General features: G+C 47.3%; 1 protein-coding gene across 3 annotated transcripts in view; it reads right to left on the bottom strand.

Annotated features, from left to right (window-relative positions):
• Nucleotides 1–12,170, bottom strand: part of PTPN3 (protein tyrosine phosphatase non-receptor type 3) — a 1,027,556-nt gene that overhangs the window by 185,799 nt on the left and 829,587 nt on the right. For all 3 annotated transcript variants that reach the window (XM_063922728.1, XM_063922729.1, XM_063922727.1), the window contains one exon: nt 2,225–2,371. In XM_063922728.1, coding sequence (XP_063778798.1) covers nt 2,225–2,371 — 147 coding nt within the window. The remainder of the gene's footprint in view (nt 1–2,224; nt 2,372–12,170) is intronic.

Raw genomic sequence — 12,170 nt, forward strand, 5'->3', positions numbered from 1 at the left:
TACCCCATGGTACTAATATGGACCCCAGCATCCTCTAGGACGTAAGAGAAATATTTAGTACAATTTCCTGCAGGTTTTCATATTCTCATAAATGATCTTCATCATACAGGTGCATAACTCCCAACTGTCCAATTTTCATGGGACAGTCCTGTTTTTTGGGGAGTATCCTGAAATCCGTCCCACTGTGGGGGGGGAGGGGGGGGAGATTGGGAGGCTCCCCGTCACTTACTGCTCTGCTGAATAGATGTCTAATCATGGGATACAGAGGGAACGGGAGGTGTACTCAGGAGCGGTTCTTGGTGTGGGCAAGCAGAGTCTGCGCCCGGGGGGCTGAGGCCGCAGTCACCCCGCAGGCACCGCCGCCTACCCGCACCCCGGCTGCAGCAGACGCCGTGGGCTGTGTGGGCGTCCGCTGCAGCCGGCTCCAGTGACAGACACTAGATGTCATTATTGACCTCTAGTGTCTGTGCGGCGCTGCTATGGGAGAGACGTCATGGCGTCTCTCCCATAGAGAGGAGCCGCGGGAGGCCAGACGGAGCAGCGGTCGGGAAGAAGGAGCGGGGCAGTGATAAGTTGTTTTTTTGTGTGTTTGTAAGCGTCTACTAAGGGGCACAGCAACAGGGGGCACAATTACTGGGGGGAAAGCAACAGGGGGCACAGCAACAGAGGGCACAACTCTGGGGGCAAGCAACAGGGGGCAAATCAGGGGCAAATCTACTGGGGGCATAGCTACAGGGGGCACAACTACTGGGGACACAGCAACAGAGGGCACAACTACTGGGAGCAAAGAAACAGGGGGCACAACTACTGGGGGCATAGCTACAGGTGGCACCACTACTGGGGGCACAGTGACGGGGCACAACTACTGGGGGCACAGCAACAGGGGGCACAACTACTGGGGAAAATCTACTGGGGGCATAGCTACAGGGTGCACAACTACTGGGGCAAATCTACTGGGGGCATAGCTACAGGGGGCACAGTGACAGGGGGCACAACTACTGGGGACACAGCAACAGAGGGCACAACTACTGGGAGCAAAGAAAAAGGGGGCACAACTACTGGGGGCATAGCTACAGGCGGCACAACTACTGGGGGCATAGCTACAGGCGGCACAACTACTGGGGGCACAGTGACAGGGCACAACTACTGGAGAAAATCTACTGGGGGCATAGCTACAGGGTGCACAACTACTGGGGCAAATCTACTGGGGGCATAGCTACAGGGGGCACAGTGACAGGGGGCACAACTACTGGGGACACAGCAACAGAGGGCACAACTACTGGGAGCAAAGAAAAAGGGGGCACAACTACTGGGGGCATAGCTACAGGCGGCACAACTACTGGGGGCATAGCTACAGGCGGCACAACTACTGGGGGCACAGTGACAGGGCACAACTACTGGGGGCACAGCAACAGGGGGCAAAACTACTGGGGGCATGGCTACAGGGGGCACAACTACTGGGGCAAATCTACTGGGGGCATAGCTACAGGGGGCACAACTACTGGGGACACAGCAACAGAGGGTACAACTACTGGGAGCAAAGAAACAGGGGGCACAACTACTGGGGCATAGCTACAGGCGGCACAACTACTGGGGGCACAGTGACGGGGCACAACTACTGGGGGCATAGCTACAGGGGGCACAGCCACTGGGGGCACAGCTACAGGGGGGAAATCTACTGGGGGCAAATCAACTGGGGGGCACAACTACTTGGGGCAAATCTGGGGGAAACTTTCGCACTGGGCACCACAAGGTGTAGAACCGGCCCTGGGTGTACTGTACCATAGTTTTCTTTACATTTTGTGTCTTATTCCCATCATCTGACACAGGGAAACATCACTCACAGTGTACTTGAGGTGCTACTCTGCGTCATTAACCACAACATAATTAATTTAAATTGCATACAAAGTTGCAGATGGAGCACAACGGAACAAAGCCTGTGTAAGAAGACAGGTTCAGACCAATTTGCACACAAATATACAAATGCTGCACATCAAATTGATCAGTGTAATCAAGCAAAGTAGTTTTGTCGCTCAAAGTTGTTTTCTTTATTGAAATAAGATGCACAATTTGAGAGAGAAAGATGCTTGGCACGACTGCATCATCCTGGACCTGTTGCGCAGACATCTGTAGTCATTTAATTGTTCAAGACAAAGCCTGGCACAAAATTACCTCTGTCGGAACAAATAGTATTTCAATATGTATAAACTGAATAATAATCTACCTTTCCTCTTTCTGTTAATGTTGTCAACATGATTAAAAGTGATAACCTGTTGTCCCAAACCATTTGCCAGAAATGTGAACATGTATGTGGTAGGGGTCCTTGAGTAGCAATATATTTGTTTACTATAGTAGAGGACGGGATCTCCATCTGTAAAAAAGACAAACAAATACAGAAACAAAATGTAAATCATTACACCAAACATACAGTAGGTTTCCGTTACTTACAATGCAATTATAAGGAGAGATCATTAGCAGTTTACTGTGGGTTACATTTTTTTGTATTTCCAGGAAAAGGAAAAAAATTCATTCCTAATAGGGTGTGCCACGAAAAAAAAAATGTAAAAGAGAAAATTAGTATCTTGCACTGACAATCCAGCAAAAACATAACCAAAAATCAGTCAACGATGATTGCATTGTAATGACCTTTAGAATGGTATCTACTTTGCTTGCTTAAGGGCCGTGTTCACGGCCTGATTTGGGGAGAGATGTGTGCTGAGAGAATCGCTCAGCACACATCTCTCCCTCCGCTCAGCACAGCGCGATGAGTGCTAAGTGTGCGGGGGGAGACGGGGGGCCGCTCATTTCACCCAGCGGGTGAAATGAGTGATGTGCTAGATTGAGCCTGCATGCTGGCCAATCTAGCACCAGCGATAACGATGAGTGGGGCTGCGCATCGCTATCGCTGTGGGGGGTACACACGGACAGGTATGCTTAAATTCTAAGCAATCTAGTCAGATTGCTTAGATTTTAAGCAGCGATCGCTCCGTGAGTACTCTCATTTAGATTTGCACTAAAAGCCTTTTTTGTAACTGTTATATTGCTGAAACTGCAGATTGTTGTGTTTCACCAAGATACAAAAAAAAGGAGATTTGTGGTAGACTTACCATAGTTAAATCTCTTTCTGCGAGGTACACTGGATTCCACAGGGAATAACATCGGGGTGCAGAGTTGGATCTTTATCCAGAGGCACCAACAGGCTAAAGCTTTGACTGTTCCCAGGATGCATTACACTGCCTCCTCTATAACCCCGCTTCCAGGCACTGGAGCTCAGTTTCGTTAACCAGTCCAATGCAGTAGCAGGTAACAGAGACGGTTGATGTTTGTCACATAGAACCACATTCTCACGACAGGAGAAGAGACTAGCGGCTAATGCCATACAAACCCAAGGAAGCTAAGTGCATCAGGGTGGGCGTCCTGTGGAATCCAGTGTACCTCGCAGAAAGAGATTTAACTATGGTAAGTCAACCATAAATCTCCTTTTCTGCAGCGGGGTACACTGGTATTCCACAGGGAATACATCAGGGATGTCCTAAAGCAGTTCCTCATGGGAGGGGACGCACTGTAGTGAGTACAAGAACCCGGCGTCCAAAGGAAGCATCCTGGGAGGCGGAAGTACCAAAGGCATAGAACCTGATGAACGTGTTCACAGAGGACCACGTAGCCGCCTTGCACAATTCTTCAGCGGACGCGTTTTAGCAGGCCGCCCAAGAACAGACAGAGTAGAATGGGCTTTAATAGTAGTAGGAGCTGGAAGATCAGCCTATGCAGAGGCTTGTCCAATCTCCATTCTAATCCATCTGGCCAAGGTTTGCTTATTTGCAGGCCAGCCACGTTTGCGAAAATCAAAAAGTCCAAAAAGGGTATCTGACCTCCTAATAGAGGCAGTCCTTTCTACGTAAATATGGGGAACCCGTACCACATCCAAAGGCCGCTCTTTGGAGGACAAACCAGAAGAGATACCAGTGCTCTGATGTACTGGCCTCCGGAGGTCACATTCCCAGCCTGGCAGCATGTTCCATGATTGCCTGCAATGTGCAGAGACTCTCTCCAGTGTGTACCCCGCTCGCCATAAAGTGTGTACCCTGATGTATTCCCACCATCTCCACAGTATGGGTGCTGCCATGACACCTGAAGTCAGCTGACTTGGTGCTATCCACTCCTGAGCACTGGAGTGCACACATGACTTGATTCTCCAATCCCTGCTGTCCAGTGGGTATATATCCAGAGTTCCTGCTCAGTATCATTGCCTTGAACAACGCGTCACATCCTATGAACAAGCGTCTCCTGGCTCTAGTCTCCTGTCTTCAGAGATTCCCCTGTGTATTAGCTCCGTGGAACTACAGGCTCCCTAGCTTCAGTGTCTCTGTGGAACTACAGGCTCCAGCCATCCAGCTCTGCTACAACTCCTTCCACAGTCAGCTTCCACTTCTACATGCAGTAGGGGACTCTCTCCAGGTGCTGCCTCACCATTCTCACCTGTGTGTTGTTAATCTGCATTCAGCACTGTGCTACTGCATTCAGCACTTAAACAACCAGCTTGTATATTACCAGCTGTCTCCTGCTATAGCCTTGCTTGGCTCTTTGTGCATATGTTCTGACTGTCGGTTTCCAGACTGATTACCAGAGTTACTTATTGCCTGTATTCACTACCATCGGTTGCATTACCTACCTACTGCATATTGATCCTGTTACCATTGGCTTCCAAGCCAGCCATCGATGTTCACCATCGTCTTCCAGGCCGATCATCACAGTTTGCTAATTACATTGGTTCCCAGACAAGTTCTTTGCCTGTGACTGTTATTATACCATTTGTATAACTTACCTCCAGAGTACTGATCTCAGTTACCATCGGCTTCCAGGCCGACCATCTTTATTTGCAAGTTGTTAACGGTTTCCAGACTGAATACCAAAAGTTACTTATTGCCTGTGTTGTTCCATCACATTCTCCCATCGGTTTCCAGGCCGATCCTCTGTGTCATTATTTATCCTCAGAATATAGACGCTGCTTCACATCAGCTCCCAGGCCGACCATCATTGATTGCCTTCGGCTCCCAGGCAGGTCATTACTGTTCTTTAATCACCACTGTTTTCCAGATCACCTCATTCTTCGTGATTGTACTTAAAACCAATGTCAGCTTCCACGATGTGAAACTTCTGTATTATTATTCCTGTTCCAGTAATCATTATATTGCTGTGTGTATTTATTAAATATCATTGCGCACATGCGCGTTTCCTCCATCCCACCACCATTGACCCACTAGTGCCCCCTCCGGGAACAGACAATTACACAGACGTGACAGCCTATGTCCAACACCCTCCTAGCAGAGGCAATAGCCAGCAGAAACACAACCTTAAGCGTAAGATATTTAAGGTCCACAGACTCAAGAGGCTCAAATGGAGACTCTTGTAGGGCATTCAAAACAACAGATATCAGTAAAACACCCTGAGTGAAAGAATGAACGTCAGGAAGAGACACACTTTTCCTCTGAAACAACACAGACAAGACAGAAATATGAACCTTGAGGGAGGCCAGACGAAGGCCTAAGTCCAGGCCTTGTTGCAGAGAAGCCAAAAGTCTGGAAGTTTTGAAAGTATATGCATCATAATTCTTACCAGCACACCAGGTGAATTAAGAATTCCAGACCCTACGATAAATCTGTGCAGAAGCCAGTTTACGGGCTTTCAACATAGATTGAATAACCGCCTCAGAAAATTCCTTGGCCCTCAGTAGGAAAGCTTCAAGAGCCACTCCGTCAAAGCCAGTGTGGCTAGCTCCGGTTAGACACAAGGGCCCTGAACGAGGAGGTCTGGGCGTTAAGGAAGTAGAAGAGGACGCTCTATCGAGAGACCCTGTAGGTCTGAGAACCAATGCCGTCTGGGCTATGCTGGAGCGACTAGAAGTAGTATTCCTCTTTCTTGCTTGAACTTCCGCAGTACCCTGGGCAGGAGTGACACTGGAGGGAACACGTATGGCAGCCGAAAGATCCATGGAATTGCCAGTGCATCCACGAACCCTGCTTGAGGATCCCTTGTCCTTGATCTGAAGACCGGCACCTTGTGATTGTGTCGAGATGCCATCAGGTCTACATCTGGAAGGCCCCACTTGTCTACTAGATGTTAAAAAACTTCCGGATGAAGACTCCACTCTCCGGCGTGAAAGTACTGACGACTGAGGAAATCCGCTTCTCAGTTGAGGACTCTGGGAATGAACACTGCTGATATTGCTGGTAGATGGCGTTCCGCCCAATGGAGGATCTTTGATACTTCCAGCATTGCCATGCGGCTTCAAATTCTGCCTTGATGATTTATGTGCGCCACCATGGTGGCGTTGTCTGACTGTACTTGAACAGGCCTGTTCTGTACTAGAGGCAGGGCCAGTGTCAATGCACTGAACACTGCCCACAATTATAGAATGTTTATCAGGAGGAGAGATTCCTCCCTGGCCCACCGACCCTGGAGAGAGTGTTGCTCCAACACCACGCCCCAACCTCACAGACTGGCATCAGTTGTCAGGAGGACCCAGTTGGCGATCCAGAAGGGACGGCCCCTGCTCAACTGTTGGTCCTGTAGCCCCCAGCTCAGTGACAGACGAACCCCTGGAGTCAAGGAGATAATTTGAGACCTTTTCCGATGAGGCAGGCCGTCCCATTTGGAAAGGATTAACCTCCGCAGAGGGCTGGAATGAAATTGAGCGTACTCTACCATGTCGAAAGCCGACATCATAAGACCTAGTACTTGTATCGCTGAGTGTATTGACACTCTTGGGTGAGAGAGGAAATATCTGATCCTGTCCTGAAGTTTCAGGACTTTCTCTGGAGACAAAAACAATCATTGGTTGTGTGTGTCCAGTAGTGCCCCCAGATGCACCATGCTCCGAGCAGGGACCAGCGAGGACTTTTTCCAGTTGATGAGCCACCCGTGGGCTTGTAGGAATTGGACCGTCAGTTCCAGATGTCTGAGGAGAACCTCATGGGAGTACGCCAGGATCAGCAAGTCGTCCAGATACGGCAGGATCCTGATTCCCCGATGGCGGAGAGGAGCCGTCATCATGGCCATGACCTTGGTGAAGACCCGAGGGGCTGTGGCCAATACAAAAGGCAGTGCCTGGAATTGATAACGTAGGTTGCCAATCGCAAACCACAGATACTGCTAATGCAACATGGCAATAGGTATGTGCAGGTAAGCATCCTGTATGTCCAGGGATACGATATAGTCTTCGTGTTCCATGGCCAGCACTATAGAGCGCAGAATTTCCATACGGAATTTGGATACTCTCACAAACTTGTTCAAAGATTTGAGGTTGAGTATAGGCCGGAAGGACCCATTTGGCTTCAGAATTAGAAACAGGTCGAATAGTATCCCCTGCCTCTCTGAGACAGAGGTACCAGCACTATCACTCGTGAATCCAGGAGGAATTGTACAACCAAGTGTAGAGCTTGCACTTTTAATGGATCCGCAGAGATAACTGTTGTGCAAAACCGTCGAGAGGGACGTCTCTTTAAAGAGATTGCGTACCTGTGAGAGACAACTTCCCGCACCCAGGCATCCAAAGTGGTCTTTAAACAAGCCTGGGCAAACTGCAGAGGTTGGCCTCCCAACCTGGTGTCCCCCAGGGGGAGGCCCGCCCCGTCATGCAGCAGGCTTGTCTTGTTTGGAAGCAGGCTGACGGGTGGCCAATGCTTGTTTCAATTTAGGCTTAGTGGTTTTGGAAGTATGAGCCTGTCGCGTATACACCTTACCCTTTGGTTTTCATGGAGGTCGAAAGGAACGAAAGGTGGTACTCTTAACCTTCGGAATAGAAGGATTAGTATTTGGGAGACACGCAGTCTTGGCAGTAGCCAGGTCAGTTACAATCTTGTTCAGATCCTCCCCAAATAGGATATCTCCCTTAAAAAGGGAGCACATCCAAGGTCTTTTCAGGTTTCTTAGACGCAGTAGTAGGCTCAATGTCATCATCTATTTTATGAAATAACTTAATAGCCTCCACCAGGTCAGGAACATCCACCTGGGTTGTAGATTCCTCATCAGAAGCAACTGTATCAGTGTCTGACGGATCAGTATATTCCCCATCCTCATCGGAAGAATTATACGAAATATTATTGGATTGTGAGGAAGGAATGACACTTTTAGATGACTATTTGGCCCCAAAGGGGCGTCGGGTAGACTTTTGTCTAACCAAGGATTGATTTAATTGTTGTAACTGGGTAGACAGAGTATCCGCCCAGGGCGGATTAACTTCAGGGACAATATGTGGCTGCAATGGCACAGGAGGTCCCACAGGGGGCGCAAGATGTGTCACAAGTGTACTAAGCATACTTGAGAATGCTGCCCAAGGTGGGTCCTGATTGGCCACATGTACTGCAGGTAGACTGGATATATGGCACTCAGAGTCCGAACCAGCAGCTAAAACTTCACCCTCAGGTAAATCCGTGGCGTGCAGAAACATACGCGGATGGGCGTAACGGTACAATATAGCCAACAAACACAATATCTGGAAAAAAAACCCTGTTATGTGACAGTAAACACAGGACACAAAACAGAGGATTTAAGCGATATGAGGTGACTGAAACACACAGTAAAAATACCAAATTGTATATTCTGTGTAACACTATATATATATATATATATATATATATATATAAAACCGAAGAAAAGACAGGCGGCACTACAAGGCTTTTAAGTAGATGAATTTTTAGTGCACAAAATCAGTGCATATTGACAATATTCCAGGTGTGACATCTGCATTTGGAATCTGTTGCCGTCGACTCTCAATATGAGATCCAAAGAGTTGCCACTATCAGAGAAGCAAGCCATGATTAGGCTGAAAAATCAAAACAAACCTATCAGAGAGATTGGAAAATCATTAGGTGTGGCCAAATCAACTGTTTGTAACATTCCTAAAAAGAAAGAACACATCAGAGAGCTCAGCAACACCAAAAGACCCGGAAGACCACCGAAAACAACTGTGGTGGATGACAGAATAATTATTTCCCTGGTGAAGAAGAACCCCTTCACAACGGTTGCCCAGATTAAGAACACTCTCCAGGAGGTAGGTGTATATTTGTCAAAGTCAACAATCAACAGAAGACTTCACAAGAGTGAATATAGAGGGTTCACCACAAGATGTAAACCATTGGCAAGCCACAAAAACAGGAAGGCCAGATTAGAGTTTGCCAAACAACATCTAAAAAAAGCATTTACAGTTCTGGAACATCCTATGGACAGATGAGACAAAGATCAACTTGCACCAGAGTGATGAGAAGAGAAGAGTATGGAGAAGGAACAGAACTGCCCATGATCCATAACATAACACCTCACCAGTGAAGCATGGTGGTGGTAGTGTCATGGCGTGGGCATGTATGGCTGCCAATGGAACTGGTTCCCTTGTATTTATTGATAATGTGACTGCTGACAAAAGCAGCAGGATGAATTCTGAAGTGTTTCAGGCTATATTATCTGCCCATATTCAGTCAAATGCTTTAGAACTCATTGGACGGCGCTTCACAGTGCAGATGGACAATGACCCGAAGCATACTGCGAAAGCAACCAAAGAGTTTTTTAAGGCAAATAAGTGAAATGTTATGCAATGGCCAAGTCAATCACCTGACCTGAATGTGATTGATCATGCATTTCACTTCATGAAGACAAAATTGAAGGGAAAATGCCCCAACAAGCAGGAACTGAAGACATTTGCAATAGAGGCCTGGCAGAGCATCACCAGGGATGAAACCCAGCGTCTGGTGATGTATATGCATTCCAGACTTCAGACTGTAATTGACTGCAAAGGATTTGCAACAAAGTATTAAAAAGTAAAAGTTTGATTTAGGGTTGTTTAGTTTGTCCCATTACTTTTGGTCCCTTAAAAAGTGGGAGGCACATATAGAAACCGTTGTATTTCCAACACCGTTCACCTCATTTGGATGTAAATACTCTAAAATTAAAGCGGAAAGTCTGCAGTTAAAGCATATCTTGTTTGTTTCATTTCAAATCCATTGTGGTGGTGTATAGAGCCCAAAATGTTAGAATTGTGACGATGTCCCAATATATATGGACCTGACTGTATATATATATATATATATATATATATGGGACAATGACGCACCTAGCCCCTAAGGCTACAGAATATAGTGATAGCAATATGTGATACAGGAGAATGGAATCCCACACAGCAGCTACAGGCACACTCAGTCACATGTACAATTCAGTAGTAATTACATATAAACAATAAAACTGCACTGGACTAGTAATTTACATATAGATATGTATGAATATAGATATCACAATGCACAGTAGATACTGGATGTATATCACAGAATACTTGTACCAAATATTCAGCTAGCAGTACACTTGTTCTTAACTAACATTGTCTAAAATGACATGTAGAATACTTAAGCGTCTGTAAAAGCACAGCACTGATGAGACAGGCGGCTTTACAGAGGAGAGAGAGCCCTGCTGTCCCGGAGATCAGCCCAGCTAGCAGTGAAAATGGCTCCAAAATCTGTCAGGGAGTGTGAAATGCAGCTCCAGGGTGGGAACACCAGCAGTAGATGGCTCCCGAAGCTGGGGGAGGGGCTACAGGTCAGCGCCTTATTCCCTATGCTGGTCCACACCACCGGGTACTGTGGAGCTTATAACAAATGGATTTTAGTAAATCTGACCTGTGCTCCCTTGCCCTGGTGTATATAGTGGGGTCCCTGTGCAGTACAGTGTCCACGCCAGCGGCGTGGTCCGTCTCCTGGGACCATGACCGAATCGCGATTAACCGGCAGGGCCCATCTGGGGGACTCTCTTACCTCCTCCCTGATGTACAGCCACGCGATCCAGGAGAGTGTCAGCGGTATGTGCATGAAGTTCGGTGCACCTCCACCGCAAGTACCCGGGAACCAGGCCGCGGGAGTATGCAGCAGCGCTGCTGGGGAGGTGATGGAGCCGCAGCACAGAATGTCAGACTGACATAAATACTGCTGCGGCTCTTGAAGTCTTCGACAAAAAGCTCTTTTCAGGGCTGCCTAGCGCAGCCCCACCTGTTAGTGACCTGCACTGCAGTTTTATAGAGGAGGTGGTGCAATGCATTCTGGGAATAATCAAAGCTTTAGCCTGTTGGTGCCTCGGATCATGATTCAACTCTACACCCCGATGTTATTCCCTCTAGAATACCAGTGTACCCCGCTGCAGAAATATACGTTATGGTAAGTTATGGTTGATAACGGTACTTCTCCTAAATCCAAAGGATCCAAAGGATAACATTGGGATATGATGACGCGACAGCGGATTTGCACCAATCGGTCAAAGCTTTCAGACTCCCAGCATGCAATGGGCCCGTCCATATATCCCCGCCTCCTGGCTCAGGTAAGTCAGTTGTTTTTCCCAAAGCTCAAGGCCTGAGCATCATAGAGAGCCCTAATCAGGCGAGAAGAACACACATGCACACCCTTCCATACAAGAAGGAAGAGGTTAGTGATTGAAAGGATCCTCAAATCAGGTGCGTCAGGGTGGGATCCCTGAGGATCCTGTGGACTTAGGAGAAATACTATTATCAACGGTAAGTTCTTACCATAACATATATTTCTCCGGCAGGGTCCACAGGTTATCCACAGGATAACATTGGGATGTCCCAAAGCAATTTACTGGTGGGGACGCTCGTGATTGGACAGAAAAAATCTTTTCAGGTTTAGGGGGAAAAGAAACAGAAGGAATCTGTAATGTTGACGCACTAGCTAGTGCGTCAACATTACAGATTCCTTCTGTTTCTTTTCCCCCTAAACATGAACTTATGCTTACTGTAGTTGACTGCACCCCCTGAATATATTGAATATTATTCATTATTTGAAAAGAGGGGTTCTCAATAAGTGTTTGTGTGGTGACGAATCGCACACATCCACAACATCTTTACATTATACTGAGTGTGCAGATACCAAGTCCTTGCAGAAAAAATCTTTGCCTGAATTCAGCGTCCTGAGAGACAAAGGTATCATAGGCATAATGTCTAATTAATGTGTTTATGGAAGACCATGTGTCTGCCTTACATATCTGTTTTGCAGAAGCGCCACGTTGTGCTACCCATGATGAACCTACCTTACGAGTAGAGTGAGCAGAGACATTAGCTGGAACAGGTAAATCAGCTTGAGAATATGCTTCTGAAATAGTCATCCGAAGCCACCTTGCCA

The sequence above is a fragment of the Pseudophryne corroboree genome, chromosome 5 (genome assembly GCF_028390025.1).
Source record: "Pseudophryne corroboree isolate aPseCor3 chromosome 5, aPseCor3.hap2, whole genome shotgun sequence".
Classification (NCBI taxonomy): domain Eukaryota; kingdom Metazoa; phylum Chordata; class Amphibia; order Anura; family Myobatrachidae; genus Pseudophryne; species Pseudophryne corroboree.